Source organism: Peromyscus californicus, unplaced genomic scaffold (genome assembly GCF_007827085.1).
Source record: "Peromyscus californicus insignis strain IS unplaced genomic scaffold, ASM782708v3 Scaffold_7__1_contigs__length_154581171, whole genome shotgun sequence".
Classification (NCBI taxonomy): domain Eukaryota; kingdom Metazoa; phylum Chordata; class Mammalia; order Rodentia; family Cricetidae; genus Peromyscus; species Peromyscus californicus.
Genome location: NW_026294595.1, coordinates 124869453 through 124891013, shown reverse-complemented (window position 1 = coordinate 124891013; position 21561 = coordinate 124869453). Strand labels below are relative to the sequence as shown.

General features: G+C 47.4%; 1 protein-coding gene and 1 long non-coding RNA gene across 2 annotated transcripts in view; one reads left to right on the top strand and one right to left on the bottom strand.

Annotated features, from left to right (window-relative positions):
* Window positions 1-10773: 10773 nt before the first annotated feature.
* On the bottom strand, window positions 10774-13050 carry LOC128101317 (uncharacterized). Its single transcript, XR_008215050.1, has 2 exons — window positions 12955-13050; window positions 10774-12782 (listed from the first exon to the last, which is right to left on the bottom strand). It is a non-coding gene; the product is annotated as an uncharacterized LOC128101317 (long non-coding RNA).
* Window positions 13051-13275: 225 nt separating this feature from the next.
* Acss1 (acyl-CoA synthetase short chain family member 1) overlaps window positions 13276-21561 on the top strand; it is a 51195-nt gene continuing 42909 nt past the window's right edge. Inside the window, exon 1 of the mRNA XM_052723362.1 lies at window positions 13276-13613. Coding sequence (XP_052579322.1) covers window positions 13301-13613 — 313 coding nt within the window. The 5' untranslated portion in view covers window positions 13276-13300. The remainder of the gene's footprint in view (window positions 13614-21561) is intronic.

The window sequence follows — 21561 nt, the reverse complement described above, 5'->3', positions numbered from 1 at the left end:
CAGGCAGAAGGCAGTAGGCGTGGAGGGGTGAGCTTTTGAAACCTCAAAGCCTACCTCCAGTGACATACTTTCTCCAACAGGCCACACCTCCCAATCCTTCCAAAACAGTCCACTAACTTTGGATCAAGCATTCACATATGTGAGTCTCTGGGGGCCATTCTCATTCAAACCAACACACCATCTTTCCACTAACATTTCTTTTCTTTTCTTTTTTCATTTGGTTTTTCATGATAGGGTTTCTCTGTGTAGCCCTGGCTGTCCTGGAACACACTCTGTAGACCTGGCTGGCCTCCAGCCAGAGATCGACCTGCCTCCTGAGTGATGGGATTAAAGGTGTGTGCCATCACTGCCCAGCCCCACTAACATTTCTTGGTAGGCCTTACGTTAGTTATGATGTATACAGTTGGGATCTTTTAAATTATTCTAAATATCTTCACCTTGAAAAGAGAACCTAGTCCATTCATATATTATAACTGTTGACATTTAAACCTTTGCGTTCATCAACTTGTGTGTGTGTGTGTGTGTGTGTGTGTGTGTGTGTGTGTGTGTAATGCTTTACTTTTCCCGAATTCTTTGTTTCTTTTACATTTGTTTCTCCCTCTTCCCACCCTTCAGCCTCTTCTATTTCCCCTTCTGCTAGATTAGAATTTATACATCCTATATTAAATGTGGCCGATCTCACATAACTATTAAATGTAGATCAGAACTCCCCAAATTGTAAAGGGTTCTGGGAAACTGGCTCTGACCTCCTCTGTCACCTCCTATGCTCTGGTTGCCTAGGATTTTGTCCGTGTTTTGTTTTTCTTAGCCCTGTGGCTATGGCAGGTGTTTCCTGTCACTCATATTTGTTTGTGTTCATCCACAGGTGGAGCAATTCCCTTGCTCACCATTCATTCTGTTTCAGACCTTCCTTCCTTTCGTGGTTCTCCCTCCTCCTCCTCCTTCTGAGACAGGGTTTCTCTGTGTAGCCCTGGCTGTCCTGGAACTCACTCTGTAGACCAGGCTGGCCTTGAACTCAGAGATCCACCTGTCTCTGCCTCTCAAGTGCTGGAATTAAAGGCATGTGCCACCACCACCCAGCCTGTTTTTCTTCTTTTTGAAGTAATTCATTGTTAGAGTCTAGACTGGGGAAACTCCATTAATTTTTATTTGTCTGAAAATGTACCTCATAGATATTCTGGAGAAATGAAACTATCCTATATATAAGATACAGCTATACTTCTAAGGTTGACAGCCAATCCCCATTTCTGGATCGGAAATCTGTCTTTCTGATTTTATGGCTGCAACCTTGTTAGATACATTGACTAGGATGTGTGTAGGTGATGGTTCCTGTTGTATTTAACCTGCTTGCGCTCTGTGTATGTCCATGATTTCTGAAGTCTTTTGTTGGTAGCAGAAATTTTGCAGTTTTAAACCCAACCTCTCTGTGCTTTCTCTTCTGGAAACTCTAAGTGTGTGTGTGTGTGTGTGTGTGTGTGTGTGTGTGTGTGTCCTACATTCTGTGTCTTGTGTCCTCTTTTTCAAAGTTTCTATCATTTTGACTCTGCTATAATTGTAACTTTGATGGGGAAATTTATTTAGCTCATAGTTACTACTAGGCTAGAGCTAGGATATGTTTCTTAATCCTATTTTATGTTTTCTAATTTACTATCCTTATATGTTCTTTCCCCCATTACACCTACTCTTTAGTGTTGTTGTTGCTGGTTTTTTTTTTTTTTTCTTTTTTTCAGGGCTGAGGACCGAACCCAGGGCCTTGTGCTTGCTAGGCAAGCGCTCTACCACTGAGCTAAATCCCTAACCCCATTGTTGCTGTTTTGATGCAGGGACTCAACTGTGTATCTCTGGCTGGCCTAGAACTTGATATGTAGATCAGGCTGACTTCAAACTCATAGAGATCTACCTGCTTTTGCCTCCCAAATGCCGGGATTAAAAGCATGCCACACATATCTGTCCATTCTTGGTTTTTTGTTTGTTTGTTTGGTGTCTGAGACAGAGTCTTGCTGTGAAGCATAGGGTGGACTTTAACTCCTAGACTCAAGGGACCTGATGGTTTCAACCTCCTGAACAGTTGGCTCTGCCTAGTTGTTGTTTTGTTGTTATTATTTACAAACTTTTGCTGCCATCTTTTCACTGATGGCTTGGAAGTTCTGTACTGGTTTTAATTTTCTAAGAGTTATGCATGTACTTTAACCTACAAACGTGTTCCTACCAACATCCAGAGCTGCAGGGTAGTCACATCATGCCATCATCTAGAAAAGGACTTTGGCATGCTTCTTATCCAAGACTTTCAGCTTGCTGTGGAATAATCTTCTTGTACACTGTAAAGATTTGTCGGTCAAATTAGTTTAATAAAATGCTGATAGTCCAGTAGCCAGGCAGGAATATAGGTGGGGCAACCAAACTAAGAATGCTGGGAAAAGGAAGGGAGGAATCAGGAGTCTCCAGCCAGATGCAGAGGAAACAAGGTGAGAATGCTGTACTGAGAAAAGGTACCAAGCCATGTGGCTAAACATAGATAAGAATTATGGGTTCATTTAAGTCTAAGAGCTAGTTAGTAATAAGCCTGAGCTACTAACTGAGCATTTATAATTAATATAAGCTTATGTGTGGTAATTTGGGAAGCAGCTGCCAGGTGTTCTGGAACTGGCAGGCAGGAGAGAAACATCCAATTACACAGCTAAAAGCCTAAAGGTTCCCCTGAACCCTCTGCCGCTGCTCACCTCTGTCCTTTTCAAGACGCAGCTTCTGCACACATCTTGAGCTGTACTTTTTTCTTTCTTTCCACCATACTTACCTGTCACCTGTTGGAGGATTTCCCTGCAGTTTCTTTTCAACCTCAGAGTCCATGTGTCACAGTTTATCATATTTTAAAGAAAGTCCAATTATTCAGTCATAAAATGAAATCTGCTTAGAAACTAAATAAACCTCATATACCCAGTCGACCATGTTAACTATGTATCTTGAACATTCAAAAGAGATCCCTCAATTGCTATCCAGAGTCAGAATCCTTGAGGTCAGAACTTTCATACTGCCTCTGCCAGTCATCCTGTGCTCATGAGTTATTTTAAGTTATTTTAAGAGACTCTTCTCAGGGCATCTAGTGTTAAGGCAGTTCTCCTGGACTCCTTTCGACGGTGGCATCCTTTAAGGAATGTCTTATGTTCTGGTTGATTTGTCTAGGGGAAGATGACAAGCAAAGAGTTGCCCTCCCAGGACAGAACTAGATTTGAAGGCGAGGGTAAAGTTCTACCACCTGGTGGCAGTGTTGGTCATTTTTACAATTCCTTGGCGGCTGGAAATGCTGTCAACTTGTTTAGCTTCTGATCAGCAAACACACATCCTCTAGGAATTCTCAGTTGAGATCCTCAGGGTTGGACCATGCTTGATCACTTGCTGGGACTGCCCAGAAAACCAGCAGCATTTCCTGGCTCATCCATGCCTGTGGTCTTTCTTCAAGTCAATCCCACAATATAAATCTTCCTACTTGGGTTTTGGTGGAAAGACTGGGACGTCCAAAAGGATGGTAGTTCCTTTACCACTTGTGGGCAAAACATTGACCAGAAAGCTCAGATCTGTCAAAATTCCATTCTCTGGGACACCTCCCCTGTAGTCTCTTATCACAGAGGAGCCCAGGAACCTTGGTACTTGCTGCAAAAATAAATCTTCAAGAAGAGTCTACCTGACAGTTGAACAGTGCACTTGAGGGGCAGGCAATGAGATGGGGTGCAGTGAATATTAGGACCTTTAACTCAGAAAAAGTGGATGGTTCCAGGCTACTGGATAAGCATATTCCCAGGACAAAACCATAAAGGTCTTGAGTGAGAGAAGGCACAGGATTTGGTGAGACATTCAGGTCCTCAGAAAAGGGGAATGACTTTTTTAAGACTGATGTGGGACCTCAGGAGGCAGAGACAGGCGGATCTCTGTGAGGTCGAGGTCAGCCTGGTCTACAAAGTGAATTACAGGACAGCCAAGGCTGTTACACAGAGAAACCCTGTCTCAGAAAACAAAAAACAAAACAAAACAAAAAAGATTGATATGGGACGATAGTGAATTGTTGCTAGAGTTTTTCTGCCTGGCCCACAGTCAGGGCAAATCTCTCTCACCCGCCAGTCCCAAGCCGCTCAAACCCGATCAAGTAAACACAGAGACTTATTTTGGTTACAAACTGTATGGCCGTGGCAGGCTTCTTGCTAACTGTTCTTACAGCTTAAATTAATCCATTTCTATTAATCTATACCTTGCCATGTGGCTTGTGGCTTACCGGTACTTTACATCTTCCTTGTCCTGATGGCGGCTGGCAGTATCTCCCCTCCCAGCTTCCTGTTCTCTCAATTTTCCTCTCTGTTAGTCCCGCCTATACTTCCTGCCTGGCCACTGCCAATCAGTGATTTATTCATTGACCAATCAGCAACACATTTGACATACAGACCATCCCACAGCACCTCCCCTTTTCTTTTCTTAAAAAGGAAGGGTTTAACCTTTACACATCTCCAAAGTCAGCTTGGTATATTTGGGAATTTGGGCGTAGCTTCTCTTATTACTTCCTGCTGGAGGGGGGCGCTGTATCTTCTGGGGAAACAAAGAAAATTTTAGGATCATGGAGTAGTCCGTGAGGCTGTATCATCTGAGCCAGTTGCCTTGAAACGGTTTTGGATGTTGGATCATCTGGGCCATGGTGTCATCGGAGACCTTTCAGGTGGTCTTGGCTGGTCAAACCTGATGTGTCTTAATCTGGAACAAATCCATAGCCTCTTGCTTTCTGTGGAAACAAAAGACACTCTTTTCCAAAGCAACATATCCTTACATCCAAATTTTGAAGTCAAAGTATCTTTAAAATATACATACTGGTTTAACTCAGCTTCCTTTACAATCAAATGTCTCTCTGTAGTTAAGAATCCCAAAGACAACACAATCCAGACTCTCTGTGTAATAGTCATCTCTATGTGGCTTATTTTTTATATTAATTTTACTGTCTCTTTAAAGACTTTATTTTTTAAAACCATGTATTTGTTTCTATACTGTATATATCACCTTTTTTTTTTCTCTTTTAAGCCTACGTATATTTTACACATATTTTAAACTATTACATCTGAATCTGTCTTATTGTGAATCTATTGCTTTAAGCTGCAGCAGCTGTGGCTGCTGGCTCCGCCCACCTCAGCTTCCCAACATGGCGTGGTACTTTACCACCAGCTCTGGGAGCTATCGTGGGTCTATGCTTTTATCCAAGCAGCGTGTAGCCCAGAAACCTCTTTTGTTTTGTACTAGCAAAGGCTAAATCCACAATGTAGCTTAATGTGCCACTTGCAGAGGCCTCATTCCCGCCATACTGCAGGTCGAGCGCGCACGCCAGCAACCCACCAGTAGCTCAAACCGGCAGCTGCCGCTCATTTGAGAGAAACAATTAGGAACTGTTTTTAGCTCCGTTTTAGAATCTTTTTTTCTCAGTTTTTAGGTGGAAACTCTTGCCCCACGTTGGGCGCCATTTGTTGCTAGAGTTTTTCTGCCTGGCCCACAGTCAGGGCAAATCTCTCTCACCCGCCAGTCCCAAGCCGCTCAAACCCGATCAAGTAAACACAGAGACTTATTTTGGTTACAAACTGTATGGCCGTGGCAGGCTTCTTGCTAACTGTTCTTACAGCTTAAATTAATCCATTTCTATTAATCTATACCTTGCCATGTGGCTTGTGGCTTACCGGTACTTTACATCTTCCTTGTCCTGATAGCGGCTGGCAGTGTCTCCCCTCCCAGCTTCCTGTTCTCTCAATTTTCCTCTCTGTTAGTCCCGCCTATACTTCCTGCCTGGCCACTGCCAATCAGTGATTTATTCATTGACCAATCAGCAACACATTTGACATACAGACCATCCCACAGCAGTGAATTAATGAGCTCCCATGCACAGGTATGGCTCAATGGAAGAGTATGTGCTTAGCGTATATAGTGTCCTGAGTTCCACCCCCAGCACTAACAGAGTTAGCATGTTTTGGTGTTGTTCAGCTTTGATGAGCATGTGGCTGGAGCTGGGGCTGATCCACCATGGAGTGCCTTGTGCAATCCTCTCAGAGCACCATTGAGCAGAAGCACATGAAGATGGGGAATTCAGGACACTAGAAAGGTACCTCTCCATCATTCTCCCTGAAGTTAGTTCTGATTTTCACTTCCTGCTCCCTCCCGTTCTTGATGGTCGGCTCTCTTGTCTTGTGTGTGTCTGTGTGCTGTTGGGCTAACCCTATAAAGCATAGATAGCTTATATACATGTGCAGTGTTGCACAGTGAGACTTGGGCCTGCTACAGTTGGGTAGGGACCATCAGGCCTCCACTACCATAGGGCACATTTATATAGAGTGACCTCAGACCTTTACATCATCACTGAGTCTGTGAGAAACCAGAAGCCACCCAGAATGCTGGCTTCTGGCTCTCTCCTTCCCTTGACCCCTTTCCATGCTCTGTCATGGATTCCTTGCTTCAGTTTTGATTTGCATCCCTGTGATCTGAACATGTATTATGACCTCATCCAGTGCAGGACCTTTGCCTAATGGATGCCCCTCAGCTCTGGGTACTGTATACAGGAGGGCCCCAGAGATACCCTATGAGTGTCGACTGAAAGAAGTGTGGGATGGGTAGGAGGGGATGAATAAGACGGAGGACGTGCAGGAAAGAGGAGGCAGGAGCTTTAGGGGTTCATTGGAGGCCATTGACTTGACAGTGAACAGATTTGGTGACTCCATGCTAGGTCTTAACAATGTAGGAGGGTCACAAAGAATCCACTACCAACCAAAATGGCTTATTATTTATTTAGTGTTAAGTGGTGCTAGAATTCAGGGCTTCTTGTGTGCCAGGCAAATGTACCACCACTGAGCTATATCCTTTGCCTGGGATTGTTTCTTATATTACATAAACACCACAGGAGGCCATTCTTTTGGACTGGCACAGCAGACAAGCTAAAATCCCAAAGAGCTGGAAGTCTGGCTCAGTCTACAAAGTGTTTGCTTTGCAAGCACAAAGACATGTGCTTGGTTCCTCGAATCCACATAAAAATGCCAAGCATGGTGGTGTGTGCTGTGTGTGCTTGTAATGTCAGGGCCGGGGAGACAGAGGCAGGAGAATTCCTTGGGCTTGCTGGCCAGCCAGTCCAGCCTAATTCATAAGCCCCAGGCCAATGAAGGATGCTGCCTCAAAGGAGGTGAATGGTGCTCCTGAAGATGGCAGAAGTTATCCTCTGGGCCTCCACATGCAGACTTGTACATACACACATCACTCATACCTGACCATGCGCATGTGCACACCCACAGCCCTACACACAAATAGCTTAAATGGAGTTACTCATGCTAAAGTTCATGTCACAAAGATGAAACTAGGATGCTAATCTGATCTTCAGAGGAAACAGAGAGCAAACAAGCATGTGTCCCACCCCAGGCTATTCTTAGTGGGGCTGGTGGTGAAGTTCCATCCACATTCTTCCTTGCACAGAACAGGAAGCCGAAGGGACTTGGGGAGAGCCACCGCCATTTACCCATTGTTCTCTATTCCTGTCCCTACTTTACAAGAAAAGTGATTTTGAAATGACAAGCCACCTTTTGAATTTTGTCTTTGCTTGCTCCAACTCTGTCTATACAACTTACTTTCTCTGCCTGGCCTGTTGGAAAACCTGATGTATTTCATGGAAGGAGAGATCAAGAATTGAAAAGAAAGTTGGTTGAGATCTTTAAATGGTCGTGATTTTGTTCTTTAATACCTAAGTGGATTGGAATCCTTTGCCTCTTTATGATGTGGAGTGGGAGCCACAGAAGCAAAGGTAAAGGAATGATAGATGAAGGCACCCTGGAAATTGCCCAGTGAACCCTGGAGGCCTAGCACTAATCAACAGCTCCTGCCTACTTCTTGACCTTGGGCACTGGTTGCCGCCAGGCAGCGTGAGAACAAGTTCATCTAGTTTCAGGGCTTGAAGTTTCAGGAATAGCAATGCTGGAATTGCCAGTGCTGAGAAACATGACAAGCCCCAGGTTGCCCTCCTGCAGTCTGTGGCCTGCACTCTGAGACTTCCAGCCCTAGATTCTGCTGACTTCAAAGCCAGACTCCAGAAGGAGAAAAGTGTGGCCAACACTGCCCAAATGACCCATGTTCTCAGAACTGAGAGCTCCAGGAAAGAAGCTTGTGGACCCAGGGCTGGTAAGGCCCATCCTTCTTCTAGTTCTAGAAGGATAGTCTTGGCCTTAGGCTGTCTTCTGGAGGGAGGGCCTCATGTGGCCTCTTGGTTGGGCAGCAGAAAGTGTAATTTTCCCCCATCTGGCTGATTCTGCTTCATATGCATATTCAATCCAAAGAGGAAATAGGAACTGTGTGGTGTTTCTTTATTTGGAAATAGAGTCAGAGGACAGATTGTAGCTCAGTGTTACAGTGCATGGTAAGCATACAGAAGACCTTGGGTTTAATCCCGAAAGAGAGAGAGAGAGAGAGAGAGAGAGAGAGAGAGAGAGAGAGAGAGAGAGAGAGAGAGAGAGAGACAGGAAAAGCCATACTTTTATCATTGTTAAAATACATTTCTTAGAAAGCCAAGATGCTAGAGGGTGCGCTATCCGTGGGTCCCATGGCAACCAATCATAGAGAAGCCGTCTGTACTGTCTCATTCACTTGTTCAACAAGTATCTACTGCCTTTGCAGTATGTGCCAGGGAGAATCTAGGTGCTGGAGACACAGTCCCAAACACAGAAATTAGAATCTATTTTTTTCCCTTCGACCTCCGCTTCCAAGAAAAGAGAAACATGCAAAAAACTCATATATGTGTGCTACAGAGAACAGTGAGGTCAGAGGTTGGACACGGGTGTGAGTGTTGAGGTGATGAATCCATGTAGTTGACAGAAAAGACCTGAGGATAAAGGGAATTCGAAGGGGTCTGAAGGAAGTGGAGGGGGTAGTCTATGTGGATTTCTAGGACAAAGTGATCCTGGCAGGATAAATAGTATGTGGAAAGGTCCTGAGGCAGGAGTGGGTCTGCTGCTTGGAGGACAGGAGTACAGTGTGGCTGCAGCCTGAGAAAATGAGGGTAGAGAAAACACATCCCGGGGGAGGCGAGGCTGCATCAGCTAGACCCCTTCCCCTTCCTCTTAGACCCTTTCCCTTTCCTCTTTCTCTTCTCTTCCTTTTGGAGACAAGGCCTTGCTATGCTGTCCAGCTGGCAAGAGATCCTGCCTCAGATTCCCAAGTAGTTGGAACTTTAAGCATAAACCTCTGTACCTGATCAACATGGCATTTTTCATACTCGACTGTGCATATATGTCTTCTGGGGATGTGATAACATACAGGTTGTGAAGTACAAGGCCTGTGAAGGGGCCTACCACTCTGAATGTCTCAGACTTCTCGGAAGATGACCATGATGTTGTGAGTTAGGGTAACGGGGAGGAATGGAGTGGAGGAGATGCTGGCTTGTTCTGAATGCAGACAGACCTCATCTGACCTTTGTTTTCTTTTTCTATCCTATTTTTCTTTTTTTTCTTTCTCCCCCTCCCCACCCCAACCCCATGCTGGGGATGGAACCCAGGGCCTTGCACATGCTAGGCAGTAGCTCTGCCACTGAGCCATAGCTCCTGACAGCTACAGCCCTTAACCTTTGTTTTGAAGAAACTGCATTGGCTGATCAGGCCACGGAGGGAAGGAGTAATGGAATTAGAAGCCCATTGAATGATAATTAGAAGGATGTTGAGTGTGGTTCAGATGGCGGATCAGTGGGAGGATGAGGGGTGTTATTCTGAAGGTGATCCCTGGGGGTCTTGCTGATAAGTTGCTACTGCCATGTATGAGAGAGGAGTCTAGGATGACAAGGGTATAAGCCACTTGAACAGTGAGAAAATATATTCTCCTTCTCTGATCTGGAAGGCCAGTGTTTGAGAAAGCGTCTTCAGGATGTGATCTATTCAAGAAGTTGATTAAACATTTGAATAGGGGCTGGGCATGCACTCAGTTGGTAGAATGTTTGCCAAATATGCTTGAAGCCTTAGGTTTGGTTCCCAACACTCCATAAACAAAGTATGGTAACATATACCTGTGATATTCAAGAAGTGCAGATAGGGGGGAGGTTTAGAAGTTCAAGGTCAAATCTGAGGCTGTCCCTGCCTCAAAACACCAAAACCAAAACCTAACATTTGAATACGGGCTGAAGTTGGAGGAAAGGTTCTGGCTACGGGTTCAAGCTCAAAGGATGAGAGCTAACTCTTGTCTCCAGGGGTCCTGGAGGCCAAAGTTGACAGTTGAGAACGGACACTCTAGCACTTTGAGGACAAAGAGAGAAAATGCAACCAGTGCAGGGATGAGATGTAGAAACTGGTAAAAAGGAGGGCTTCACATTTTAGGAGTTGTAGCTGAATTTCTAAGTGGTCTTATTAAATGAAAAACACGGAGCCAAATATAGGGGTGAAAGCCTTGGAGATCAGGGAAACAGTGAGAGCCACCAACCAACCTTATCTCACCGGCTCTGCAGTTTCTAAAATGCCACGACTTCCTGTCTGCCCAGGCTTTTATTGCCTTGCTGTTCTGCCCTCTCATTGGCTCTTGGCCCAGCTACCTCACTTCCTTGTCACTGTCTGTCTGTACAGACCTCCAGGTCTCTATGGTTGGTATTGGGATTAAAGGCATGTGTCACCATTCTTGACTCTGTTGCCTAGTATGGCCTTGAACACACAGAGACCCTGCCTGCCAAGTGATCTGATTAAGGGCGTGTGCTACCACTGCCTGACTTTTGTGTTTACTTAAAACGACTTGCTATTTCCTCTGATCTCCAGGCAAACTTTATTTATCAACATACAAATAAAATAACACCACAATTCAGCACAAGTAAAATATCACCACAAGGAGTAGTTCTTGTGTCAGCTAGCTATGACTGAGTAAGAAAGTTAAGGCTGTTTGAGATTTCTTCCAACCTTGCAAATCACTAGGAAGATCTTTTGTGCTGAGGGTGAGGTCCTCAGACCTGGTATAGAGCGTCCAAGGCAGATGCACCTCTGTCCAAAGCTGGTCCTGGCTATGGTCTAGTATAATTCCATTCTCTCGTGGGCCCGCCGCCTCCAGAAGACAGGGCCAGTTCCCTCACAGCATGGCGGCTGGGAAACAAAAAGGCCATACTCAGGGCTGCCAAGGCCTCGGGGTCTGGCCAGAAACTGTCAAAGCATCACTTCTGCCAGGTCCTATGGAGTAAAGCTAGAAGGTCAACCCAGACTTTTAGAGGATCCTCATCTTTTTAGAGGGCTAGGTGTATGGGGGGATAGAACTTATGCTAGGCATGAGTTCTGTCACTGAGCCACACCCCCAACTCAGCCTCCTCATCTTGATGGAGCAGGAAAATTCCCAGTGCACACTAGGAGAGCAAGTGTTGGTGGGCACCTCTCAGAACCCCCTGGCTGAGTCTGCTCTTTCTCTTACTTATAATTTTATATGTCCAGTTAAAAGGGGGGATTGATGGTATAGTTGGGGGTGCTGGGTGCTACCTTCCTCTTCCAATAGCCAGCCATGTGCTCTTTTGTATGTCTCTTTTATTAGTTTGGACTGCTTCCTTGTTTATTCCAGCACTATATAACCTTTTGTTCTACTATGTTTTGGTTCTGGCCTAGCCAAGTTTTGGTTTGGTTTTGTTTCTTAAGGCGGAGTCTTGCAATGCTGCCCAGGCTACTCTCAGACTCTCCAGTGAGTGATTTCTGTCTCAGCTTCCTGAATAGCTGGGACCCCCGGGGTGCTCCACTGTGCCCAGCTTACTAACTTTTAGAGTGACTAAGGCTGAGGGCAGGCAGGGCATGTGCCTGCAGTAGCTTTTGACACTGCCCTCCAACCCTCCCTCCTCAGCAGCTCACCCACAGTGTCCCCCTCCAAGAGAATGACCTATCTGCAGCTGTCACAGCCAACAGGAAGGAGTCTTTGCCAGCCCAAAGAACTCAACAAACCAGTTTTTGAAAATCCCCCAACCCTAGTGCTTAATTTCTATTATGTATTTACTTCTTAGTTCTTTAAGAAAATCAACAAGACAGACAAACCCTTATCCAAACTAACTAACAAGCAGAGTGAGAATATCCAAATTAACAAAATCAGCAATGAGAAGAAGGGCATAACGACACTGAGGAAATCCAGGGAATCAATAGGTCATACTTCAAAAACCTGTACTCCACAACACTGGAAAATTCAAAAGAAATTTCTTGATTTCTTCTTCTTCTTCTTCTTCTCCTCCTCCTCCTCCTCCTTCTTTGGTTTTTCGAGACAGGGTTTCTCTGTGTAGCTTTGGAGCCTGTCCTGGAACTCACTCTGTAGCTCAGGCTGGCCTTGAACTCACAGAGATCTGCCTGCCTCTGCCTCTGCCTCCTGAGTGCTGGGATTAAAGGCGTGCGCCACCACCGCCCGACTGATACCACTTAAGTACTTGGTAGAGACACATGTCTTTCTATTCTTGATTCTTCAATAACAAAATCTTCGTCTCCATGACGGATATGATGGTGCATAGTGTCAATCAGGCTAGACGTGCTGAGAACATTGATTTTATTCTTCACCATAGCTTCCCATCATCTCAAATCAGCGAAGGTTCCCAGGGTAAGAAGCAATCGATACCTGCCAGGACAGGGGTCGGCAGCTGGGTAACATGAATACGGTCCCTGGACTCTGGCCTTCATAGCACCTTCTTCCGGGCTTGAAGGCCCCCAGGCTTGTTTATCAGCCTTTTAGTCCTCCAGAGGTCAGTTATGTGTGAGTGGAGTGGTGGTACAGGCCAGCACCATTGGGAGAGGGATTCGTTCTCAGGAGGTCACCTAGGGAGGAAAGATTTGACTTCAGTCTCTGGAATGCAGAACCGACTGACGGTTCATCCACACCATCTGTGCTCTTCGCTCTCATGACCCATTAGTCGCTTTCCCAATCCGATCCTTCCTTTCTCAGAGCGCTGCCCACGTCCCAGGTCCGGAGCCTGGGCAGCCCACGTACTTGAAGCTGCTGTAGTGAGCGGGGAAAGTTGTCTGGTTGCAAAAAGCGATCGCAGAAACCCAGGAACTTGAAGCCCAGAGCGCAGGCTAGCCTGACACTGGGTGCACAGCAATCTTGCCCCTACCCCCACCCCTCCCACTCCCACCCCCACCCCCACCTCCACCCCCACACTGCGCGCACCCCTCTCCAGGCGGGGAGAAGAGGTGGGGCCAGGGCAGGCTCAAGGAAGCTGCTTCAGTGAAGCCGGGGAGTAGTGGGTGGTGGCCGCGGGGGCGGAGCCGGGGCGGGGCGGTGGAGACTCTTAGGGGCGCTCAGGCTCCTGCACCCGCGTGGGGCGTCGGGCGAGATGGCGGCGCGCAGCCTGGGCAGCGGTGTGGGGCGACTGCTGCGTAGCCTGCACGGGCGCTCCGGACAATCGGGGTGGTTGCTGAGCGTGTCCCTATCGACCGCCACTCGGCTCCTAGGCAGCGTTCCCCAGGCAGCGCAGCCGGGCTCATACCCTGCGTTGAGCGCTCAGGCGGCCCAGGAGCCAGCCGCCTTCTGGGGGCCGCTGGCCCGTGACACACTAGTTTGGGACACCCCCTACCACACTGTCTGGGACTGCGACTTTAGGACGGGCAAGATCGGCTGGTTCCTGGGAGGCCAGTTGAATGTATCTGGTGAGTGGGTTGCTGGGGACCAACTCAGTCCTGCCGAGACTCGGGAGGCCCCTTGTCAGTAGCAGCTGTCCCCAGGCCTTGGCCCCTTTCTCCAGTATGCTTCACCACCTACTCTGATCCTTATGCCACGTCCTCCTGTCCTGCATCCCACCCGGTCCAGAGACTGCAGCTGGCGGAGCACCGGCTACGCGCGCAAACCTGCAGCGCTGGCTCAAGCGGGAAACTTGAGGATAGCCAATTTGAGGTCAGAGTGGCCTACCCTAGCTCAGATTCTGGGGGCACTTTCTTCAGACTTTAATCTCGGGAGTCCCCAGCGCGGTGGGCACACAGCTTACGACCCCAGATAGGCCTAGGTGGAGAGAGCGCATGCTCCAAGAGTCGAGACTTTTCTGCTCAGGGGCCCCCAGGTCAGCGGGATAAACGCAGTGTGTAGGTTGTTACCGTCTGACGGTGCTAAGGTGCTAGCGTTCGCGGCTACCCTGGGGACAAGCCCTGCAGTGTAAACAGAGCCCTGGTGGGTGCAGGAAGAAGAAAGCACCAGCCGCTGGGAGGGAACCGGTTATCTCCCTTCTCGGGGGGTGTGTGGGCAGGAAGTTCTGGGTCTCAGAACTGCACCCCAAAGACAAACGTCTACAGTGACAAAGGCAGGTAACCCCAGCACTGTGGAGGTTGAGTCAGAAAGAGCTGGGCCAAGCTCAAGGCCAGCTTGGGCCATGTAGCCTCCTCCTCATTCTCCAAAAGAGACACACCAGTCACCAGCTGTCTGTTTTCTGATGAGTCTGAATTCGGTGCTGCTAAGGTTGGAGGACCACTGAGGCACTGAGAAGTCCAAGAACTGAAGGAGGGGCTGGACAGAGGGGCTGAGCCTCTGGTGCACGGCAGGGGTTCAGGGACTTCTGCCTTCCAGTGGGGTGGGAGTTAGGATTGGGTGGGTCAGAGATGCATAAGAAAGGGACTGACGGCCGGGCGGTGGTGGCGCACGCCTTTAATCCCAGCACTCGGGAGGCAGAGCCAGGCGGATCTCTGTGAGTTCGAGGCCAGCCTGGACTACCAAGTGAGTCCCAGGAAAGGCACAAAGCTACACAGAGAAACCCTGTCTCGAAAAACCAAAAAAAAAAAAAAAAAAAAAAAAAAGAAAGGAACTGACGGTCCCCCTGGCAAGCTGATGCTTTGTTCAAGGACCAGTTAGAGGAGGATTCTGGTGTCTGCTGCACTCACTTGAATTAACTTTGGTGCATCTCAATCTCCCCACTTATGGTTAGGGAAGTAATACTCATCTGTTAAGCTGGCTGTGCCAGCACAGTGGGGTTTACAGAACCTTGTCCAGACTTATTGGTAATCAATAAGCTGTATCAATTCTGATTTACTATATTCAGAAATTATAGGTAGTGTCTTTTTTTTTTCAAGCACAACACCTTAAAGAAACTTTGGACCAGTCATTTTTTCCCCATATTGTATATTACTTGGCAAGTTTAATCTAAATGAGTCTCTTACTAGATAAGTGTTGTCTTTAGAGTTGAGTCAGCAAAATCTCCAACTTGGGGGATGTTCTTGGGTCTGTAGAATTGATGGAATGTGCCTTTGAAGTGAGTAAAAATGTTTGCTGAAGGAAGAGGGCAGAAAGTGTGTGGCTTCTTTGGAAACCTCCCCAAGGCTTAAGAGGCCAAGGCCACTGGTACACCCAAGCTTGGAGCTGATAAGGAGTGGTATCAACCTTATGGTGAGGCTTGGGTGTGGTCTTCAAGGAATTCTTTGGCCTCTGTTCTTCCACCTTTAGAGCTGTGTGAGCCAGAAGCTGAACTTCAGCAAGCTGACCTGCAGGAAAGCAGCTTCTTTCTCTGTGTAACTGTCAGCAGCGTCTTTGTCCTTTACCAGTGTCTGCAAACCCCAGAGGTCATGGTATGAAAAGGGGACAGACTGCAGCTGCCCTGGGAGCCACCCAGGAAGTTGTGAAGTGGTTGAACTGTTTGCACCAGATCTGTTTGTCTCGTGTGATAATGCCAGCTTGTTCCAAAAAGTGTGAGTGACACTATTGTCCTTTCAGGGATCTCCAGACTAATGCTTCTCAAAGCATGGTCCTGGACCAGCAGCCTTCTCAGGGAACTTTTAGAAATGCAAATTCTGGGGCCCACTCTAGACCCTTAGGTTTAGAAACCTGGTAGCTGGGTATCTTCCAGGTGCAGGTGCTTGGTACAGCATAGTTTGGTGGCTTCAGCTGCGCCTTTTGCGCTACATTGAGGTCTCAGTTGTTACTGTGCTATGCTTCCCGTGTTTCCTTATATGTGAACTAAAGATAGTGTGTCCTGAAACACTGTTGTAGTTACCATTGTTACATACTTTCAATTTAAGCACCCAGGATACAAGACCATTTTATTACCCTCTGTGGTCTAGGTCAGGACTCTGGACAGGGCCCCCCAGGCCCTTCCCTGACATCTCAAGCAAGAGTCTTCTGCCTTGTTCTCACTTCCTAGTTTGAGGGCCTGAGTTGGAGCTATGCTTAAAATATGGTTCATCCACTAAACTCCCCAAGTAAAGTGCCTTTGTCAGGTATTATGAGGGAGGTAACTAAGATTAGGAGAGGTTATCAGGGCAGAGATATTAGGTCAGATCGTGGTGTTTTATAAGAGGGAGAGGCCAGAAGAGATAACCCATGTCTTATGCCATGTGATGCTCTGCATTGTCTTAGGACTCCCTAGGCAAAAAAATAAATAAAATAAAAAAAGCCACCAGATGCAGGCCTTTGAACTACAATACAAATAATTGTTTTTCTTTGTAGAGGTAGTCATCCCCTGCTATTTCATCACAGTTTCAGAGAATGGGCTCAAACAGTTGTGATAAGTGAAATTTCAGGCTGGGCTCAATTGAAACTTGTTCCCCAAACCACAGAAGGCTTTTCACAGTGTAATGGCTAGGTTCATGGAAAGTTCTGTGTCCAGAGGGTCAAGAGAATTGTGCAGAAATTAAAGCTTCTTCCGAGCAGCCTGTTTGAGGTGGGGAGGGTACTTGTTTGCCCTTCTTCCCTACCAGATGTGGTTCTCAGCACACCTGGCTGGGGCTCTTGCTAGGATTAGGTGAGCTGAAGCTTGTAAAGCTCTTGACACTGTCCTTAGCACATTGCAGCCCTAACCACTCACTGCTGTTAATCATTAATGAAACATTTGGTGGATGTAGTGACCCTGAGTTTGTCCTTCAGGAATGCTGCTGAGTCCTGTGCCCACCTGAAATAGACCCCCCATGTTTGAGCCCCATAGTCTGGGGCGGATGGGAAGCAGGAGGTTGGAAGATGTGCAGGTGCCTAAATGGCTCTCAGGGAACCACACACTGTGTCCCCAAGCTGTGACAGTGAGCTGTGATGTTGGAAGCCCCTTGATTTGGGGGGCAGTGTGTGTGGGGGAGGTACAGTCTCCAAGCCCTTCCTTGACTTGCCTCTAATGCTTATGAAACATACTTTGCAGTAGGGTCTTTGGAAAGCCACAATGGAAAAAGGATTTTTCTGGCCTTGATCATTTGCCTCTGTTTTCTGTAGGGCTCCACAATTATTTTTGCTTTGTGTATGTATACTCAGGATGCCAGGAAACTGGGAATCTAAAACCAGGGGTCATGGTGTATATGTTGCTTTCACCACACACATTTTAGTCCTATTTTTATAAATCCCAGACCTTGAGTCTGATTTATTTCAATGTAGGCATTCTTACTCTAGCAAGAGTATGTACATAAACTTTTTGGAGACAAGGTGTTGTATGTAGATCAAACTGACCTGGAATTCACAGAGATCCACCTGCCTCTGCCTCCTAAGTACTGAGATAAAGTTACCACCATGTCTGGCTTAACTAAACTTTTTTTTTTTTTTTGGTTTTTTGAGACAGGGTTTCTCTGTAGCTTTGGAGCCTGTCCTAGACTAGCTCTGTAGCCCAGGCTGGCCTCGAACTCGTCATCCTCCTGCCTCGGCCTCCTTCAGCAGCAAATCCTACCGGCATGCGCCACCACAACCGGCAACTAAACTATTTTTAACTAGCCATTGAATACTGAGACTTCTTGGGTGTGTGTGTGTGTGTGTTTTCCTTCTTCTTTTATGCTGGGAATGGAGCTCAGGTTCTCAGGCAGGCTAGGCACCACTCGCCACTGAGTGCTACCCTCAGCCCTCTTGATGCTTTGGGAGCACCACACAGCTAGAAGTCGTGGTGCTGATGCTCTTTCTTCGATGGCAGTGACTCAGAGATCAGACGATGCTGAGATGACGCAATGCAGGCAAAGCCTGTTTTTAAAAGAACTCCAACTGGAAATGTAGCTCCGAGCTCATGAAGTGGAGCTTCTGGAAGAATCTGAATTCTTCTCACACGTCAGAAGCATCACTTGCTTTAAATAGCAGTTGCTTCTGGAAAGTTGGCAAATAGAACTTTCAGGACGAAAGTTCTCAGAATGTGCCAGGGAAGTCCGCTATTTAAAGAAAGCCATTGTGAATCTGCAGTGTGGTTGCTAACCCCAGTTTCTTTTCATGGCGACTGAGGCTTTGTGTTCTGGGTTCACTTAAATTTGAGAGGGGTGTGAGGGGGATATATTTAAGCAACCAATCAGAGCTTTTGGATTAGGGGTGTGGCCTAGTAGTCGAGCACTTGCTTAGCATGTAGGGAACTCTGCATTCCATTCCTAGCCCTGTAGGGGGAGGGGTGGGAGTTTGAAAACCACTTTATTGTCTGTCATCTTGCTAAAGGAGGTAACAACACTCCTGTAATTTTTTTGTGTTGTTAATAAAACTAAAAATCTCTGATTCATTAACAAGCATTAACTGCTCAGAGGCTGTGTTAGGATCTGGGCTGGGCTGTGTGCTACAGTGACTGAAATGGAGCCCACGGCTGAGCAGGCACCCTGCTCTCAGGGGCCATATCCCATTCTTAATGATGCAACCATGGAATGGTTGGTGTCCTGTTATACAGATGGAGACACAAAGGCCCAACCTCAGAAACAGTGGAAAATGCCCGTTGTCATAGCACCTGAGCTGAAACACACAGATTACAAATTCAGGGTTGGAAGGTGGGAATTACAACATTCTCAGATGGACAACACTTTGTCTCATAAAATATATCAATTATTGAAAACTGGCTTTTATAGACAGAGAAGGACTGAGAAAAGCACAATAGAGATCAGAAAACTGATTGGCTCTTTCAGATACTTTCCTCGAAAGGCAGGGACAGGGAGATAGGACAATATGAAAATAATGGACAGCTCACCTACGCTCTGTTGGCTTTCCTTTTCTGTATAAGCATTAGGTGGGGGGACTTCACCACCAGGCACACTGAAAAGGTTGGCTCCAGTTTTTGTGTCTCCCATCCTGATTTTTCCAAAGGTCTGATAAGCAGTCCTGTTTCAGCTTGGTGATGTGAACGTTAGTATGAACAACTCCATTTTGATTTTTAGTATGGTTTGTGCTAGAGCTTAGATCACAGTGGTCTCCTATAATTTTTTATTTAACACAGTAAACAAGTAAATCTGTATTGGGGCAGCGTGCTCAAGATTTTCACAGGGCTGGGGAAGAACTGTGGCTCTCAACCAGTCCCCATGAGAAAGGAACCTTATGGCCCTTGTGACCCAGATAGTGGGGGGAGGAGCATCATGCCCCCAATGGGGACTCCTGGGCAGAATCAGGAAGTGTTACATGGTGTGGGCCACTGAGAAGTGGGAGGACAGAGGCTCACTATGTGCTGGGGACTTGGAAGGCTCAAAGTAGGAGGTGGGGTTTGAGCTCCGCCTTCAGTTGTGCTGGGCCCTGGCCCAGTTCTTCCTGTAAATGCTTGAAGGTGGAATTTTGTTGTCTCACTGCCCAGTTCTTCGGATTGTTACTTTTTTTAAATGAGAGATTTGGTAAATCTTCCGTGTCTTGCTTCCTTTCTCCAGCTCCTTTCCTCCCTTCCCAAGTTCCCTTTTCCCTTCTTACCTCTTTCCTCACTTCTCTTCTCTCTCCTCCTTTCACTTCCTCTCTCCCCTTTACCTTCTTCTCTCCCATTTTTCCTCTTTGCTTCTTTCCTTTCCTCCCTACCCCTCCCTCCCGTCTTTCCTTCCCTGTAACTGAGGTAGCAGAAGGAATCATAAATATGTGCTAAAAGCCATCACGGACATGGCATTTCAGGGCCATGGTTCTGTCAGACCCCACTCTGTGGGGGCTCTAAGGAATGGGATTATTCTGTTGGTGTGTTCCTTGGGAACACTGTGACATCCTCCGACCCAATCTTATGACATACTTGGGGGCAACTAATTCTTAGACTCGTCCAGAGTCAGGGGTTGCTACACCACCCTGTGGATTAAAAAGCTGAGACTTGATGTAAATGACAAGGACATTGTCTGTAGTTAGTGGGTGGCTGGCCAAGGGCCAGGCTTAAGGATTTTTCAGGCAGCTCCAGGCTACCAGCCAGTAAGGCATGGCCAGGTGTTGCACAGGGCTAACAAGGACCTTCCACCCAACTAGGAAGAAAGAAACGCAATCTCCATGGAATCTGGAAGCTACATACATAGTGGGTGTACATGTAAACACACAGGCATCTACCAAGACAGGCTGCAGCAGGACTGTTTGCTTAAAATGCACAGGCTCTGCTAGAGGCTGGTGTGCTTCACAGGGCCTAGGCTCCTGCGTGCTAACAAGCTCTTCGGGGAGTCTGATATGACTCAAGGGTGAGAAGCGTGGGGGTTCACAGACAGGGACACATGCAGTGAGAGAAATATAGACCAAGATCTGTAGCGTGGACAGGAGGGCTGGCAGTATCAGGCAGGAAAACCAGAGCAAAGACCCTGGGGCAGGGGGAGCTCTTCGGACTCTGCTTGTCCAGCAGGGAGGGCAATGTCTTTGGGGACCTTGGTAGCCAGTGGTCTAGCGTCTTCTCAGTGTGGGAGGCCTCTGGGGAACACTGGCTTTGGGGATCTATCTCTTCTGAGCTGCCTAGATTTGTGCCATCTGTCAGCCCCAGGAAGCGATCCACGGGACCACCCAGCTGTACCCTGACGCTTTCCACCTGTGCCAGGCCTTCTTCATCCCCTGTCTCAGCCTGCCTTCCTTCTTGGCATAACACAGGCAGGAAACCTTGCTGGGCTTTGCAGGGCCGAGGGTCGCAGTTCAGAGTCAGTCACTCCCTGCGGTGGAAGGATGCCGGTGCCCTGACTGTCGTGGGAGCAGGCGATGTTCTGTGGGGTCTGAACCCCTTCCTGCAGCTCTATGACTGGGATTTGGGCAGGTCCACTAGGACACCAGGACCTCTGGAAGGCTGCTTCCTGTTGCATCTGACCAGTCCACTCTTCAGGATGACACAAGTCAGGGTGGGTTAGAGCAGAGATTCTCTGGGGAGAATATGGGGACATGTCTCCTGTGGCCTCCCAACACAGCTAGGTGGGTGAAGGACTTACATTTATCACTAGCTCCCAGGTGTCCAGAGCAGTCCAGACACTCCGCTCTTAACCAGTCCTGTCCTGGTTCTCCTTCAGGACTTTCTGTAGCACTGATTCTCAGGTGACCCTTCACAACTTGTCACGACCGGCTCAGAGTCACCTCCATGGCCAGGCAGCTGAGGACATGGCCCTGTACCAAGGGGTGACCTCTTTGCTGGCTGCTTAGAAGCCATGAAACCATAATTTTAGGATGACAACTCTTGGTATTTGGGTATCCGTGTACACACAGAGGCACACACACACACACACACACACACACACACACACACACACACACACAAGCACCACACTGGTGAGCGTGACTCAGGCTGGGGGCATGTTCAGCTGATACTTGTGAAGCCAGCTTGTGAGTTTCTTCCCCAACAGCCTTGGTTTTCCACCCCTGGCAGGAGCTACCTATTCTCCTCTGCCTGCTCTTCACTGCTCTCCACAGTTCCAAGTTTCATCTGTCTGTGGACTCATACCTCTTCCTATCTCCTCTCTCCTTTGCCACAGGTTGGCCCCAGCTTCTTCCATC